The sequence below is a fragment of the Triturus cristatus genome, chromosome 7, assembly GCF_964204655.1.
Source record: "Triturus cristatus chromosome 7, aTriCri1.1, whole genome shotgun sequence".
NCBI lineage: Eukaryota > Metazoa > Chordata > Amphibia > Caudata > Salamandridae > Triturus > Triturus cristatus.
Genome location: NC_140590.1, coordinates 1,561,816,890 through 1,561,834,835, shown reverse-complemented (window position 1 = coordinate 1,561,834,835; position 17,946 = coordinate 1,561,816,890). Strand labels below are relative to the sequence as shown.

The following is a 17,946-nucleotide window of genomic DNA, read 5'->3' as shown; positions in this document are numbered from 1 at the left end:
AGAGCCAATGCTAGTGGAAGCGCAGGGGTGCGCCGTATCATTGTAAATACGGCGCATCCTTGCGTTTTTGAACTGACGGAGTGCGGCGTTAGCAATTTTGGAGCTAACCCGCGCTCCGCCAGTTCATTGTACATATGCCCCACAATTTGCAACCATCGCAACTGGGATGAAATGTGTGAATAGACTGAGTTACTGAAAAAGGTAGAACAGGAACCATTATGAGATAGGCTGCATTGTTTTATTAGCACACAACATATACAAAATAGTTTCACAGATTCAGTGCTCACTCTCTCCCCCAAAAAAGCCTCTACAGAGTGATGTCGTGAGGGAGAAATGCTTCATCGAACAAGATATGATTGAACAATGAGTTCATCTGTTCAGATAAGTTCCTCTTCTATGTCTTAAGTGTTGTATCCAACTGCACAATGCCAACTCTCCCCTGGCAGTGTGCACACTCTTCGACAAAACTGTCCCACGGAGAGCCCATTCATCAGAATTATGTCGATGAGCTGTCAAGCCACAGTGTCTTGGTCAGAAGACAACCTAAAGGATTGCTGCTTGGGAATGAAAAGGGAATTGATTTGGCTTTCAGTGAAACGACTTGAATGCAAGGATGCAGTTCTGTGAACGTTATGAGCAAGAGTGTACCATGTTCTTTTCATAGCACTCACTCATATTTGCAGAAATTCTTGAGAATTGGGGGCAGATCAAGCCAGTCGATGGCCAGCCTGTGGACAATGTGCTTCTGTATGATCATTCGACAGAGAGTCTGTAGAGACGGGACTGAAAAAAACAGGAGAAACATATAAGAACATTAGCAAAGCAGCTGTGAAGATGCTCTCAGTAGAACAACATAAACTATAAGGGCAAGAATCAAGAACTATGGTGAAAATTACAAGTTTGAGTAGGGTTCATCAGCTGAGTCAACCTATTCAAACACTATCAGGTTGTATGGCCTTAATGGGCTTTGACGTCCAGGTTCTAAAAAGGCAGGCTGCATCAGCCCAAGCAGAAGTGTCACTACCGCTATCTACCCAATCAAGCTGAGGGTTAAATATGATGTCTTCTATTCCTAGGTGCAGAGCTTGGAATAGGGTATGATTGAACCTGTTAAATATCGCATCCTGCAGCATCTGTGTTTACTGGGTGGGGCATTGCCTATACCCCCATACTTATCAGGGCTCTGGTAATGAGGCATAGTGTCTGAGGGCCGCTCCTTATGCTTCCTACCTCTTCCTTATTGATACCTTCACCAAAACGGTACAGTTTTCTTCTTTGTCAAATTCATTGTATTTGCAGTAATGTCAGAAGTGTCTTTTTTCCTGTAGGTTTTCTTTGTGATTCTTTCCATTATATCATTGAATCATTTTAGGTGGCATTTAGGTGTGAGCTGGAGAGAAAGGTTTAAGAAGGGCGAATTGGGAAGGAGGTGAGTACACGCTTCACGCATTTTATTTTTACTGCTCGATGTTTATGGGAGGACAGAAACATCCGCCTTTGGGGTTTCGCCATCATCAGTGCTGCAGGTAGAGTGGGACAGGGCCAAGGGGAATGTGAGGCACACCTCACAACTATGGCTGTCTTTTACTACCAGAGAGAGTGCCAGAATGCCCACTTACCTTGCTTGCTCTGGGGCTCATGCATGTGCATTGGAGCCTATGCATGGTACCCTCTTAAACTAGCCAAGATGGACAAGAATAAGCTTCCAGTGTGAAGACTAATACTCAGATGCCTAGGTTGGCTCCACTGAGGCTCATTTGTTTTGGCCCATAGAGAGGCTTGGTTTCTTGTTGGTGTTACAGCAAACAAATGATGGACGGAATGATGACAATGCAAACATTCTCCCCCAGTCAAAATATCAGGGTTAAATCCATCGTTCTTTTGCCCACTACGCCACCCCAGTTTGGACCCAGCCATATGCAAATCAGTCTTGACCCTGTGCCCCATGGGCACAGTCCAGACCGAACTGCCAGGCCAGGTCCTCCCTGGACCGGAAACAAGCATCCTGGGACTGGTTTCAGGGTATGTCACCCTTCTTCAGCCAGGCGAGCTTGAATCCAGTGGCACAGTGAGCAGTGAACGATGGATTTAACCCAGATCTTTTGACTGGGAGAGAATGTTTGCATTGTCAGCATTCCGTCCATCATTTGTTTGCTGTAACACTGGTTTCATGTTGGAGCACACAGGGTGTTGGAGCATGTTAGGCACAGTGTGCATCACACCCTTCTTTCTTGGGCAATGTGTGATAACAGGAATAAATCACCCTCTGCCTGTCCCAGGTTCTCTGATGTCTAGACTGTGCTACTGCAAACTGGTTGCCCTTTCACCTTTGGGCTCACACTCCAACTACCAACAATCTTCCATGGAAATTCAAAATTAGCACCAAGGAAAAGGGAATGAGGGGTCCACCATGGAGATTTAATCCTGGCCATTGACATTTTGAATCCCAATTAGTTGAAGGTTTTGTATGCCGGAATATCGACCACAAATGTCATGCTACGAAAATATTGTACCAGAATATCGACCAGGTAAATATTGTGAAGGTTACCACAATGTTTGTAACTCAATATTCTGGTAATATACCAGTGTAAGAATCCCACTCCTCACATCACAACATCACGCTTACTTATCACATATAAGGAAGTGACATCACGTGATGCTTACAGGGTAATATGGATATAGGGAAATGTCATTACGTGACATTCACATTGTAGAATATTGCATAGTACATTGGGTCGTAATATCACATTAAGGTATCAGATAAGGTAAAGGATGATAAACTAGAAGAAGATGCAATGGCCTGGTATGTCATGATTACGGAGGTCCACGGGGGAGGGCCTTACCTCACAAGTACCTGAAGAACAAAATAATGGAGAGGATAACCCTGATGAGGTAGCACGCCTACAGGCCTCGCATACCCTGAGCGCAGTGTAAGACATCTCTGCATACACTCAGTATCTGGCCTGTAATGCAGTAGCAAGTTAGAGTTTTTCCTTATGTGATGCCGGGGGCAGGCGGGCAACCAGAGCCAAATTTCGGGGGGGGGGGGGGGGGGGGCTGAAAAAGATTTCGGGGGGGGGGGGGGGGGGTTAAGTCTTCCAGCCATAGGCAGAGTGGCTATAAGAAGGGGTGAAAACACAACAAAAGCCTTATTAACGAATAAATGGTCTTTTAAAGACCTGTGAAGTACTCGGGTGCGGCAGCAATTAGACGGACGCCAGCCCGCGAGGCTGTCTCAGCCGGGCTGACAAACATGACGGGGGGGCTGAAGCCCGGTGAGCCCAATGGGTGTTGCGCGCCTGGCCGGGGGGGTGGTAGGACGGGCAAGTTAGAGTTATGACGTTATGTTTTTCTTGATAAGATTGACTGATATATGTTCCAGTAAAATACTGTATGTATTGATACAAATGTTGAGGAAATACATGTATTTTATGATGGGATGGTACCATGTCCTTGAGAGGATACCTCTTATGTAATTTTGTGCACAAAATGTAATGCTGGCCCGGAGTATTGTACTATGTTTGAACGGCTTTAAATCAATAAAAACATATTTTTTTTAAAAAAGGTTTCAGATAAGGTGCCAGAAGGACACATTTGCTGCGATTTGCTCCCTGCACTGTCGTACCCACCACAATGGGGCCTACCTGTGGGACTTTCTAATGTTCAACTAAGCTTCCAGGCCTTCTACTAGACCCATACATTGACTTCCAGTCTCTTGAGCACTAATCTGAAACTCTTATTCATTACAGATCCAAGCTGTATTTGTAGAAACCAAACTGGTTTTCTTGCTAAAAACTCCAATACCTAGAATCCCATGCTCACTACCCCATGCCCCCCCTGCAGGCCAAGGATGGGTGGAGAAATTCAGCATACCTATGACTGGCAGGTGCAAGCCTGCTCACCTTGAGGTATGTGATCATAGTGAGCTCTTTTAAGCCTGAGTTTCCTTCAGCCCAGAATTAGTTAGTGTAGCTGTGTTCCTGTTTGAAAGACCCCATGTTTCCTGAGTTAGTGAACTATTGGTAATCATATTTTCCAGTAGATTTCAGATTCTTTATAATTTACTCCTGGTTTCCTGAACTGGCACTGGCCTGCATTGCTTACTTATTGCTTTGGTTTCCACACTAGTTCCATCCCTTTTTCTCAAACTTTCCCTCTTTCTGTAGTTACCTTTTCCCCCCCTCTACAGTTCCCAGTGTGCATCCTTCTTATCCCTACTGCCTTAGCTTCACGTTTCTTAGTGTGGTTTGTATTTACTTTCTACCAGGAGTTCCCATTTTACCCTTCTTTCCTGTTAAGCAATTTTCTCTAGCTTCTTGACTATTGTGGCTACATATTTTAGTTCTCCACCCTTGCAGTTACCTTCTTTGCACGTTTCTGTGTAATCGCCAGGATTCATGAGAAAAACTGTTAACCTAGGTGGTGTTTCTTGTTCACTGGGAGTATTCTCTTTGAGTTACTTTTATAGCGCCACAAAAGTTATCAGCCCACAGACCTGGCTTTGCATATATATCCAATATGCGTGTATTTGTAGTCAGTAACTGTAACAGCATTTGTGGATGGGGAACTCAATGAGCTTCAGTCTTACCGTGGCTAACTCCAGAGTGATTTACCCCACTTTCCAAGTATTGTTAATGTTGTTATATGTTTATCTTACATGTATTGGGTATTAGTTATTCTGGATGCCGAATTGCCTTTTGAGTGTCTGTTCTTTCTGAGCTTTGACGTATTTGCTTCATTGGACAGGGTTTCCCTATTGGTTCTCTTTTTATCTCTGCCTCCCTGTGTTATCTTGGGCAGCTCTGTTAAGAATATATTCTTTCCTTTGTCTACTGTGTCACCAGTCAAGTGTCATAAATTTTAATTTCAAGATAAGTGAAACATGACAAACAGGAATGTTATCACATTATGATCGAAGGGTCACATTCACATGACACAGTGGAGAACTGCTTCAATCACAGAATACATTTGTGTAAGAAAAGAACAAGAGTATCATTAGTAGAGGATCATAAAAATAGCTTTTCACAGGATGCGTAGAGAGGAATCAACACAATTTTAGTGGAATCTCTCAACATCCGTATACATATTTTAGGTAATGCATAGCCCTAGGTAGCTGCAGTAAATCAGGCACAAACTTTTTATAAATTGTACATTCACTAATTGAGCAAGATCAAGGGAGTCGCGTATATACGTGTATCCCTGTCCCTAATTTGTAGTTTGGGGCAAAATAAAAACATGCCACAGCACTCCACCAACCCAAACTTTGCATGAAGATCCAACAGGCCAGACATAAGCTTGTGACAAAGAGAACAAATGCATGGATTCACATTAAATTGAGTGAGTGGCAAACTTGGACCTGGTGGGTGCGCTGAGGGCACTTTGTCGGCCTTGTGCGCTGCAAATAACATAGACGTGGGGTCCAGTTCACTGACTCAAACTGAGAGCCACACCCATGCACCCTGCTTTGACACAGACTTTATTGTAATTCCCCTGACCCAGTGTCCGGGGTCAGGTTGCATGTAATCATGTGTGACTTTACGGGATGTATATTCCTTCCACACTTTTCTTCAAAACAAGAACTCAAACAACCACTCCTAAAAGTGCAATGTTGGTAATCTGTTGGCCGTTGCTGTCCCTTGACTGGCCAAGTCCCGTGTATCATTCATAACTCACATACATAGCCCTGCAGCCTCCGTGGTTGGTGGACGTGTGGCCTGAGGTTATACAGGGAGCACCTCCTCCCATCCTGGCTACTTGGAGATCAGCAAGGGTCTTGAAACTCGGGTTTGTGATTTTCATCTTGAGTGGTGGATGGATGATCTACCCATTGGGGTACTGAGGCTTCCCTGGGCTCAATGGGACTTTCTTTATCCCCTTCATCTCGGTTAGGTGGTCAAGAGTGTTGACTTCTGCTGGCACCCATTTGGTTGGGGAGCCACTTGGTGAACCCTGAGATGGGTTACGCAGAGGGACTGACTTTCAAAATGGCGACGGTGCTTCCCCTTTGTTGACAGCTCCACACCAACACCCAGTCACCTTCTCAGATGCCTGACTTCTTCGCACTTCTTGTCCTGCTGGCTCTCGCATTGGTCCGCTCTCGACAGCACTAGCAAGCTTGTTCATCCAGCGGTTCAGCAGTCCACGAACTTAGGTGAGGAATGATGTCTTGTATTGTCACGGTCTTCCGGTTCTCCTCAGGATCAGGGGGATGCTCAAAGGGGTCCCCCTCCTGACATCCCCAAACTCTGATTCTAGATACCAAGAGTGTTGAGGCGATTGGGCGAGGGAAGGATAGGGTAGGGGCTGCGTGGGAAGGGACACCTGTAAAACAAAGTACATGCGATTAGACACCTCTCACATGCTATCTACTCTCATGTGGTCTCGCTAGTTCCTTCTCCTACCTGCCAAAGCGTCTCCCTGCCAATAGTTCCTCTGGCAGCTACCAGTCGTCTCTCGGAGACCGCTGCACCGGGACCTATGCCAAAACCAACAAGCGCAAGAATGTTAACACTGGCCAACCTGTCCAACCATGCCCCATCGAACTCCACTCACCCAGGTCTACGTACGTACCCACTCTTAACCCCCACTCTTTTGTAACAAAAAACTGAAGAAGGAAGGATTAGGGCAAAGAAAGAAATCGAGAAAACCCTTTTGTCAGGGCTTCTCTGCTTGGCAGTTGAGGAATCCCTTTCCTTCTGTCAAGGCTAGTTCCAATATCCGCCACACTCTTTGAAAGTCTCGTACCCTCTTAGTGTGGGGCCCGGCTCCACCTCATTGGCTGCCAGAGGGCCGATTAAAGCAAAACTCCAAACATAAGGTACATGGCCGGCTCCACCCACATGGCTGCCAGATGGCCGTAAACATTAATCCAGCGTTACCAAGACTCTTCACAAAAAGTAAGAAAAGGCACCTGCCACGGTCCGGGCCGCCGTGTAAACCTTCACGGCCAGCCTGCCGATAGTTGCGGGTGTCCGCGCACAGCTGCGCGAGCAGCGGGGTCTCGGTGACAGGAGGAATCACCGGCTTCACCTCGCTTGCTTTGTTCCGTGGTTCGTGACGCAGACAAGACCAGCCCTACTGCGTCCTCTTCGGAACTCCTGCCGCTCCACGACGGCTGTCCCAGGAAAAGTTCCGCCTCTTACCGAGGCTCTCTTCCAAACACCAGAAGAGTAGAAAAATGCACCGCCGCTCGAAAGCCTACAGCGGCTTCCTGGTTTCAGAATCACGAACAACGTCCTAACACGCGTTGTTGGTGATGATAAAGTCTCTCGCCCCTCCCCCTGCCTGGGGTTGCTGGGACGTGTAGTTCCGCTGGCTTTCCCCGCGCAACTACGTAGGCGCCCAGGCCCTCAAACCCTGACATGTATGGCCTTCATAAATAGGTCCTCATCAGCCTTTCAACTTCCCCGTTGGCCTGAGGCCTGTGGGGCATCATCCTCCTGTGTTTTATTTATTGGGCTTCCAAGTACTCTTGGAATTCGTTGTTCTGGAATGGTGGGCCGTTTTCGCTCTTCACAATAGTTGGAAAGCGAAAAATTGCTATAACTTTATCTCAAGCTTTTCACGTGTGATCAAAGTTTTGTACCTTGGAGCACCTCCACTTCGGGAAACTTGGAATATGAGTCTGACAAGACTAGCATGTGGTGCCCATTGGGTAGGGACCAAAAATCTACGCTGATGTCTGTCCAGGGACCATCGCTGGGATCTTCCGTGATGGCTGGGCATGGCCTGTCAATGCTCAGGCTGGCTTGACCAGTGACTTGTGGCCACCAGATCATCCTCTGGGGTGTCCCTGGCCGGGAACCAAACCTTTTTTCGCAACTAGGCTTTGGTTTGGTTGCAAGTTGTTGGCCTGTGTGGGCCAGTTGAGCATCATCTGTCTCAGTTCATGTGGGATCATGAGTTGGTGCCCTCGCAGGAGGATGCCCTTTTTCGTGACGCTTAACTCGTTCCACACATTCTACAGGGCTGTCAAGTCTCGCTGGGACACATAGGGGATGTGGGCATGCCTGAAGAAGTCTTTCCCTTGTTTTCTCAAGATGCTTTGATTGCTTTCTGGAGACATGTGTCCGCGCATGTTACATCTGTAATGTTGATTAGCTGTACTGTGTGGGGGCATCCGATGTCCGCGATCCAGTTTCACATACTCATCCATCCTAGCGGTGGTATCGCATCTAGTCTTCTACGATCGACAGGGGTGTCTCGAAAGATAGTCAGCTTGGTTGGTGCATCCCAGATTGTATCCGACAGTCATCTGGTATTTCTGGAGCTGGAGAGCCCACTTCTCTATCCACGGTGGGGGGTGCGGTGCTGTGCCTGCGACTAGAGGTATGAGCGCCTTGTCATCTATCACTACTTTGAACAGGTGATAGAAGAGGTACAGGTAGAAATGGCTGCACCCCAACTTGACATCGAGGACCTCTTTCTCTATGTGACTGTATTGTTTCTCAGTCTCTGAGAGAACCCTGCTGACTAATGCAATTGGTACCAGTTGGTCATCTTCGAGATGCTGGAGGAGTATAGCACGTAGCCCAATCGAGCTGGCTTCCACCCCTAGTTCCCACTCCTTGGTGGGGTCAAAATATGCCATAACAGGGTTTTGCAGCAGGGCTTCCTTAATGGCTTTGTTCCTCTTCCTGCCCCCAAGTCCACACAACAGAGGATTCTGTGAGGCATCTCTTGGGGACCTGCTAGGATTAATAGGTTAGGCATGCATCTCCTGCAGTATGTGGCGAGACCCAGGAAGCTGCAAAACCTCTGCTGGGGAGACAGGGGCCAGAGCTTCTTTGATTTCCACTCCCTTTTCTGGGTCGATACAAATCCCCGTTATGCAGTCTTTTTCTTGACTTAGAAACTTGCACTTCTGTGGTTTAAGGGTCAGGCCGGCGTTGCTGCTCCATTGGAGGGCATCAGTGAGTCAGTGTTGTTGTCTTCCATGGTGGGGATATGTATGAGTAGATAATCGCTGATACTGATGACTCCTTCCAGGCCAGACAGGACCTACCGGATGTCATTTTGGAATTCCTCTGCTGCCGAGGATATGCCAAAATTGAGGCTGCGGTAACGGCTGAGCCCCACGTGGGTCGAGAAGTTGGTGATGTATCAACAGTCTCCCTGAAATTCAAGCTGATGATAGTCTGCGTTGAGGTCAAACTTGGAGAATCACCTGAACCCGTTGAGATCCGCGATCAGTTCATCAATAGTCAGGGTGATATGCTGCTTTCTCTTAATTGTCCTGTTGGGTTGCTGCATGTTGACACAGATGCAGATCCCCCCTGTTCTGCTTTGACTTGCTTGCAGCTACCATGAGATGTGGGTGAGACTCACAGGGTCGGGCCAGCCACCTTCTCGATCATTCTAGCATCTTCGAGTTTCTGCAGCTCGCTCTCGACTGTGTGTTTTGGTGAAGTGGGACACGCCTATGGGCAGGCAGGGTATGCTTTAGCGCTGGTAGTGCCCAATGCGACAATGTTTGTTGGAACCTCTTTCTCCATGGATTCCCTCACTACCACCCTTTAACAGTGCCCCTCAAGTCTCCATAGCCACTCATTCTCACATGCATTTGTTTTGTTTTATAGTGCCACTGACACCAGTGTAGGGTGTCAGAGCATTTTACATCACACAGACATTACACAGAGATAATGAATCATAAGTGTGTAAATCAGTCTATAGGAAATGTTACATAAGACACTGGACTACAAGGTGTAGGGATCACATGTCATCCATACTAGTAAGCAGTATAGTTTAAAATTGTGTGGTCTGGAGAAGCACAAACTCAGAATTTAAAATGTAATAACATGGTTGGGAGTTGTCTTCACTAATAAGAATTGGTTTCTATCCAAATGAACCCCTTTTTTCAACATCAGGATAATGAAAGACTGGAGGAAATAAACAGTTCTAATCTATACCATACAGCTCTTTGATGACAGTTAATAGATCAGTGTTCTATATTAGGATTTTAACATATTAACTGCAAGTAACAAAAGGATCTGTCTGACAAAAGCAGTAATCCATTTAGCTATGTACAGTATGTGCACTTCAGTGATCTTCATGGTGCATGTTCTTTGCAGCAAGCATATTAACCCTCTGCGCTACTTCATGATGAGTCAAAACTTCCACTAGATAAACTCTGATCGCTCTCCAGCTGGTCCAATAATCACTAGAGTTATCGTGACCTTTTTATTGTTGCCTGAAAATTGCTGGCAGCAAGAAAAGCTGCAGCAGATGCTTTTCAATACATAATATATTTGAAAACACTGTGCCCCCAAAGGCAGTGCCCAGTGCAGTGGAACAGGTCGCACAGCCCTAGAGCCGGTCCTGGGTGCAGGGATAATGGCTTCCTGTTGTGTTGATGTGGAGAGAGACTGGCGGTCCTTCTAGTAGGCCCAGGTCTTTGAAGAGGTGAGAGAAATCCTACAGGATCTTCCCAAGGCACCCTTCATCTACAGCAGAGGCAAAGGTGATGAGTTGAAGCTTCTCGGCTGTCCCACAGCTGATGAGGGTCTCCGAGCCATCTGAGGTGACAAAACTTTGTGTCGAGGTTCATCCCATCAAATGAAACATCACTGTGGAACACCTCCTAGAGATGGAGGGGAGGTACCTCCAGATGCAAAAATGTTTGCCATGGTGGGAAGGATGGTGAGGCCTAGGCGCAGTTCTAGGTATTGGATCTTGCTGGTGACGTTACTGACTCACCTGTGTCTCTGAGGACAGTCACTTGTGTGTCACCGATTGTGACCTGGCACATTGGTCTGGTACACTGGCAGTTGTCCTTGTAGCCTAGAACGTTTGAGAGGAGGAATATTCATCATCTTACCAAACATGCTATTGTGTGTGCTTGGCGGAGCCCTGTTTGCATTTTTGAGGTTGTCGTTGTGTGTGAGGGTGTGCAAGCCTTGTCGTCATGGGGTACTGAGCCCTTGCTGTTCTGGCAACCTCTGTCCACCCCTGCAGACTTTGGCAAAGTGGTTGAACCATTCACAGTCAGAACAGGTCTTGCCCCTCGTTTCTCATCTGATGAGACCGTTCTTGAGCCAGATGTCCAGGAAGGGCAGACTGAGATAGCTGCAGTAGGCTCGGTTTTGATCTGCTTATGGTTGGCTTCTTGCTTCACTGACAGTTTGTGGAACACCATCTCCATTTGCTCAGCTCAATCGTTTGAGAGTTCATGACATCAGGCTAGGGTTAGCATTTTGTCGAGCGGCATGCCACCTCAGTTGAGAATCTGGTGCCACAGGACAGCCTACCTGTAGCCTTGGATGAGCTGGGCCCGAACCTCCTTTTGGGCATCATAGTCGGTACATGTACTCATGAGTTTTCACAGCCTGGCATAGAAGACATCAATGGACTCTGCTTCCCATTGGTGGGCTTGGCCCAGCATAAAGCATTCACAAGCCGGGTTCATTTACAGATCAAAGTACGCATAGAGGGCTGTGATGGCACTATCATAGTCCACATCGCCACCAGTGTTGGGAAGGTTGTGGAAGAGTTTAAAGATCCCTTCTCCGCATGGTGAAGGAGGAGGGACCGCTTTGTTTATCCATCAGTTTCTTTGATCACCTTTAAGTATTTGTTTAAGAGCTCCATCGATATGCGCCATCTTGGTACCACAATGGCAGGATCACTCAGTTCGATGAAAAGGGCAAGTGGATTGGAGGAGCCAGTTACCAAGTACATAGGCCGGACCCGGTCGTATCCAGGTTTAGTTGCGCCAGCAGAAGGGGATGCCAGTAGTTGGTAGGCACCTTCATTCATGGCACAGTTTCACACAGGTGTGCTAGTCGGTGGTAAGGTTACTCTGGCAGAGATGGTCCAGGCAGTAGCTGGGAGTGGGTTCAATGGAGTGATGACCTGAGGCTGGATGACTCACTGGGCCAGTAGGGCATCTTCTGTCCAGAAGGGGTGCAGGAGGGCCGTGAAGGAAGTGCATAGTAGGCTGCCAGGGCAGCTGGGCCCAGAAGTGTAGTGTGCCGGTGCAGGGTGCAACCCCATTGACCTTGGGGGAGGGGGGCGCTGATGGCTGAGGCACTTGCTGCTGCCAGTGCTACGGGTGAGGCAGGGCAGGTCCCTTGGCTTCATCTGTAGGGGGGTGGGTGTACACTCATTGAGAGGTCGGTGAAGGGGGAGCGGGGGGATCCTCCTCGTCGCCAGTGTGCTAGGGGTGCTTTGTGGGCCTCGTGCGCTGCAAATAACATAGATATGGTGCCCAGTTCACTAACTCAAACTTGGGAGCGGCGCTCAGCTCTGTCAAATGCTTTATTTTAATTCCCATGATTCTGCGCCCAGGTCAGGATGCATGTAAGTGTGTGTGACATCACGGGGCATGTCGGTCGACATAATACAGTGAACTGCCTACTCCACTACTCAGACTGCTTTTGTAAGTCCATTCTGAGCCAATTAGCCATAAAATGGAGTTTAAACAACCAAGCACTCAAACAAACTCCTTTTTAGTTCACAGCCTACCAGACAGTGCAGCTGTCTGGTTTGCTAAAGACATCTTGGGGACATTCAGAAAGCTGACCTAGGAATGCATTCCGCCCGTTGCTTACCATTGGCTTTGCGGTTTGTAACTCACATTTTCTGGCTTTCTATATGCTGGCTTTATTTTCTTTAGGCAGTCCAGCTTGAGTTCATCCCACCCGTTGCCCAAACCATGTTTACCGTATTCTTCCACAAACTCGCCTTCTGTAAACAGGCCTTTAAATCTTGTTGGTATCTTGTCACATTAGTTGTGCAATCAAAAATCAAATGTCAAGCTCTGTCTTCCAAGGGAGCTTGGTGTTTACTTTTCTTTCTATGACTTCAAAGTGCTAGAATTCATGTAACAATCCTGCTGAGAACCCATGTAAGAGGAGAGGATGTATTTTTCTTTTTCTAGCACACAACAAAGAAAAAAAACTATGCTGATGTTTTAGAATATATCAGAATTAGTGCAAATAAAGCACATTTTTTTGTAATTCTGAAGTTTTGTGGAAACACATATTTGAATATAATCAAAACGCATCAATACACAAGATGATGACATTTGCACACATTATCGTTTGTGTGCCGTAAAACCCTATTTCGGTGCAAATGTAAAGGTCATTTTGATTGAAAATGTATTCTCTAACACACCATGCACACTCCACTCTACACTCCACACCACTTACCCCACTCCACTCTACCCACTTCAATCTACCCCACTCCACTCCAATCTATCCTACTCCACTCCAATCTACCCCACTCCAATCTACCCCACCCACTCAATCTACTCCACTCTGATCTACCCCACCCTAATTTACCCACCCCTCTCCAATTCACCCCACTCTGTCCTACCCCACCCCAATCTACCCCACTCCACCCCAATCCACCCCAATCTAGCCCACTCCATTCCAATTTACCATACTCTAATCCACCCAATCTACCTCACTCTATTCTAATCTACCCACTCCACTCTTCCCCAATCTATCTTACTCCAGCCCAATCTTGACTCCACTCCAATCTATCCAACTCCATCCCACACCACTCAACCCCAATCTACCCACTCCAAGCCACCCAATCTACCACACTCCATTCCACTCTACCCCACTCCAGTCCAATATAACCCAATCCACCTCACTCCACCCCAAACTACCCTACTTCAATCTATCCCATTCAATCTGCCCCACTTCAGTCTACCCCAATGTACTCCACTGCAGTCAAACCTACCCTAACCCAATCTACCCTACCTCATCCCAATGTACCTCACATCACTCTATCCAACTCCACTCCACTCCAATCTACTCCACTCCAAACTACCCCACTCCAAACTACCCCACTCCAAACTACCCCACTCCAAACTATCTCACTCCAATCTTCCCCACTTCAATCTACCCCACTCCACGCCACTAACTTTTAGCCATGCCAGATTACATGGGTGCAATATTCTCGTCAAGAATGGATTGTCTGCCCACAAAAGGTGCATTAGATCATTAAATCCCTGCAGTCCCAGGGTGGTTTTGGTGAGGCCTTTCTGACTGGATCTGTGATCGATATTCAGGCTTTGGTTGAAATATAAATCAATTGTTATCTCAGAAATCTGTCAAGCTTCAGCTCTACTTTACCAATTGGGGACACCTTTGCCACAGGCCTGTTCCAGCTGCCACAAGCTACAGAATGCTCTTCAGAAGGTACATTTTTGCTGCTGTTCATACTGACAACTTGACTGAGGCTTGTCTCTGTGCTGTGACCTCTTCTACGCTATTTACTCTTCGCCCTACGATCGTTCTTTACCTTCCCTACTCTGTGCCAATGCATGCATCGTTCAACCATATTATGTGGAGGAGGTAAGAGTCGATCACTCGTACAGCGTCCATGATCGAGTCTAGATTGACGGCCAATAAATGTCGGGTTTGAATCATCAGCACCTTCATTCATAGCATCTCTGAGATAATGGCTCAGGGTCATACAAATCTTACAATATGTAAGTGCATTTTGCCAAACTCCCACTTATTGGCCTCAATTCGTTTTTTTCCTACTTCCATTTAAATGTTTTTCTCACATGTGTTAATGTAGAGCTGAAACTTGAAGTACTGTTTTTCTCGTGAGTTTACTGTTAAAATGTGCTCGCTATGTTTTCCTCACTGACTAACACTTGAGATGGAAACATTCACCAACACATGCATAGAAAGCTTCTCATACGCGCCAAAAAGATTTTCCTGCAGCTTTTGCCAGATGCTTGAAATCTATTTTGGTGAAACTGGAGAGTAAGCAAAATTAAAATTGGTGCAAAAGTTCCACTTTTAGGCAAAAACCCAAACGTAAAGAACTTTCCTATCTTTGCATATTTTTCAAAGGTTTTTTGAGATGTGTGCCTTGCTCACACAAAGAAAAAAAACTCCTCTTAAGTTGTCCTTAAACCTTAAATGCAGAGAGCAAGGGTTGTTTGTCGCAATACTGATTAACAAAGGAACAGGGTCAAGACTGATTTGCATATGGCTGGGTCCAAACTGGGGTGGATTAGTGAACAGAGGAACGATGATGGATTAAACCCAGATCTGTGACTGACGGTGAGTGTCTGAAAAGTTTCAGCACTCCGTCCATCATCTTATTGTGTTTGCTATGTTCACCCTGATTGGCCAGGGTTTGCCCAGATGTGGGTTCCTTGCTCACTTTGCCACTGGATTCAAGCTAGCTTGGCTGATGAGGGGTGAAACTCTGAAACCAGTCCCAGGATGCTTGTTTTCAGTCCAGGGAGGACCTGACCTGGCAGTTTGGGCTGGACTGTTCCCACGTGGAACAGGGTCAAAACTAATTTGCATGTGACTGGGTCGGCTTAGTGAGCAGAAGAACGATGATGGATTAAACCCAGATCTGTGACTGGGGGTGAGTGTCTGAAAAGTTTCAGCACTCCGCCCATCACCCTATTGTGTCTGCTATGTTCGTCCTAAGAGGCCAGGGTATGCCCAGACGTGGGTCCCTTGCTCACTTTGCCACTGGATTCAAGCTAGCCTGGCTGATGAGGGATAAAACCCTGAAACTGGTCCAAGGATGCTTGTTTCCGGTCCAGGGAGGACCGGGCCTGGCAGTTTGGGCTGGACTGTTCCCATGAGGAACAGGGTCAAGGCTGATTTGTATATGGCTATATGGCTGGGTCCAAACTGGGGTGGCTTAGTGAGCAGAAGAAAGATGATGGAATAAACCCAGATCTGTGACCGAGGGTAAGTGTCTGAAAAAGTTTCAACACTCCATCCATCATCTTCTTGTTTGCTAATATTGCGCATATATCCTAAGACAAAAAAACGAAGATATAGGATAGTTTAAACCTTGATACATGGGCATCAGACATTTTATTTTTTCATCTGTGTTTATTTTATATGTGTGTATAACGTTATTTTAAATGTGTATCACAATTTCATTGAGTTATATTTTTTGTATGTTTTGATGTAATCTGGGTAGCTGAAACACAAAAATTAGAAAGAAACATTGTTGCTAGATGAAATATTTGATATGTGACGGTGAATATACCAAATCAGAAAAAAATCTTGAGTCTTGTTTGTTTTTCAATTCATGTTTCTTCAAATTTGCTTTGACAATGAATCCATAGGTACGAACCAAGGCCCTTGTGATGGATCGTCTTTCGATCCCTTTGTGTATCGATATTGAAAGTCCAACATCCTTCAGAATTCCCCTTTAAAGAATTGTGATACCCGAGAGACCTCTTTGTAGTGTATAATTGTAAGCCCAGGTTCTGAGGGACACTGGGCAACCCCCTTATATTTAATGGTCTGTTGCAAAAGACGCAATAGAGAAAATACATTCTCCTGAATCTTTTTTTCAAATTCTCCCACTTCCCAGTTTGAAAATGTTGCCATGTAGGCAATGTATGGTGTTATGTGCAAAGAAATTGACTAAGTAATTAACAGGGGCAAATCTACTGTTGTTTCAGCAGGTGCACTGGAAACCGGGACCCTGTATACAAGGGACCAACTGTGCCTTGTGTCTTAAGGAACCTAGAATTGGGAAACAGATTAGCATTTTTCTTTGCTTGTTTCATCTTCTAGATTGTTACGCCACTAATGACTCATAATTTTCTGCTAAGTGGAAGAGGAGTGCGGAAGAGATACTCACAGCCATACTCCACCTGCACCACGCGCACGCTCTTGGTTGACGCAAAGACGTCGACGACAGCGTAGAGCGGTTGCTTCGCGGGCAGGGCCTTGGCGCTCGCGCCCATGTCCTCCCCGTTGATAATGATGTGCATGTCGCCAGTCCCGTCCGCCTGCGGCGAGTATAGCACCCCGATCCGGCTTCTGCGGGCCGTAGGGGGCAGCATGTTGGTCTTGTACAAGTCGTCCAGGATGTGGCTGTACCGATTCGGCCGGCTTCTGCCCACCAGCTTGTCTTTGGGGATATTGTACTTCTCGACGTGTAGGTAGGGATCAGACAGAATCCCCATGCCCGGTTCTGGACTCGGGGGCTCCTCGCCCTCCGGGGTGACCCGATTGTGATTCCTAGTGATGGCAAACACCCAGCTGTCCCCAGTGTTCACCATGTCCGGGAGAGAGTACTCGGGCACCACCTCCATGCTGCGGGGGTCTTTGGCAGTAAGGCCTACCCTGAGGTGGCCGCACCAGCCCAGCTCCTTCTCCTCTATCTCCACCAAGAATATCTGGCCGGGCTGTAGGGGATCCTGGCTGAAGCACAGTCCGTTGGCGAAGCTCTCCACCCTGGTGGCCTGCGTCCCCGTTGGGTCAATCTTCACATTGGTTCCGTGCACCTGGTGGAAGCGGGACGCCGGCTGCCAGAAGGCCGCCATGGAGGCCGGTTTCAAGAAACCCCTGCTCGTGTCCCAACCTCGCTCGGTGAGGCTATTTTTAAAGTTGCTTGGTTATCATGGAAGCGCAGGCCGGGACAGCTGGCGATGGGGGAGAGCTGACATTGGTGAAGCTAGGCTTCGCTCCTCGCTCCTGCAGGGTCTTAGTGCCACGCCCTCAGTACTGTGCACCCTGGAGCAAGTAAGGGGTTGTAGTTCGTACAAATACAAATTCTATTAAGATGATACCCACGTTATTGCAACTTTATTTTCTTCAACGGGTGATTTTATGGGAACGTTTAGCGCTGGAAGCTCCTCCTATTCCACAATTTTGAACAATGTTGCTGTGAAGTCTTTTGGCAAATATTACTCCATTTATTAGGAAGGCCTCATAATAAAACAACACTTTATTACACGACGGACATCGGGTGAGCGACTGCACAATTATAAAGTTGTATTAAGATTACGATTCCGCTTTCCTTTAAATCTTCAAAATACCTATTTTTCAAATACTTTACAAAAAAAGAAATTATTGGTGCTCTTGAGAGTGGTGTAGATCAGAAGAAGTAAGGCGGAGCCAGTGCCGGACATGGCTGAAAACAACGATTAACAAAGCCAATAGCTCTCAAGTAGGCGAGATCTATTGTCTTTGTCAAGGTGTTTTAGCCTTATGT

The 17,946-nt window shown here is 46.8% G+C and overlaps 1 protein-coding gene across 1 annotated transcript; it reads right to left on the bottom strand.

Annotated features, from left to right (window-relative positions):
* Positions 1–224: 224 nt before the first annotated feature.
* Positions 225–17,430, bottom strand: NEURL2 (neuralized E3 ubiquitin protein ligase 2). The gene is made up of 2 exons (XM_085619378.1): positions 16,588–17,430; positions 225–783 (listed from the first exon to the last, which is right to left on the bottom strand). Exons 1-2 carry the CDS (start codon positions 17,273–17,275, stop codon positions 668–670), a joined length of 804 nt encoding a protein of 267 aa, XP_085475504.1. The 5' UTR covers positions 17,276–17,430; the 3' UTR covers positions 225–667.
* Between the last annotated feature and the right edge of the window lie 516 nt (positions 17,431–17,946).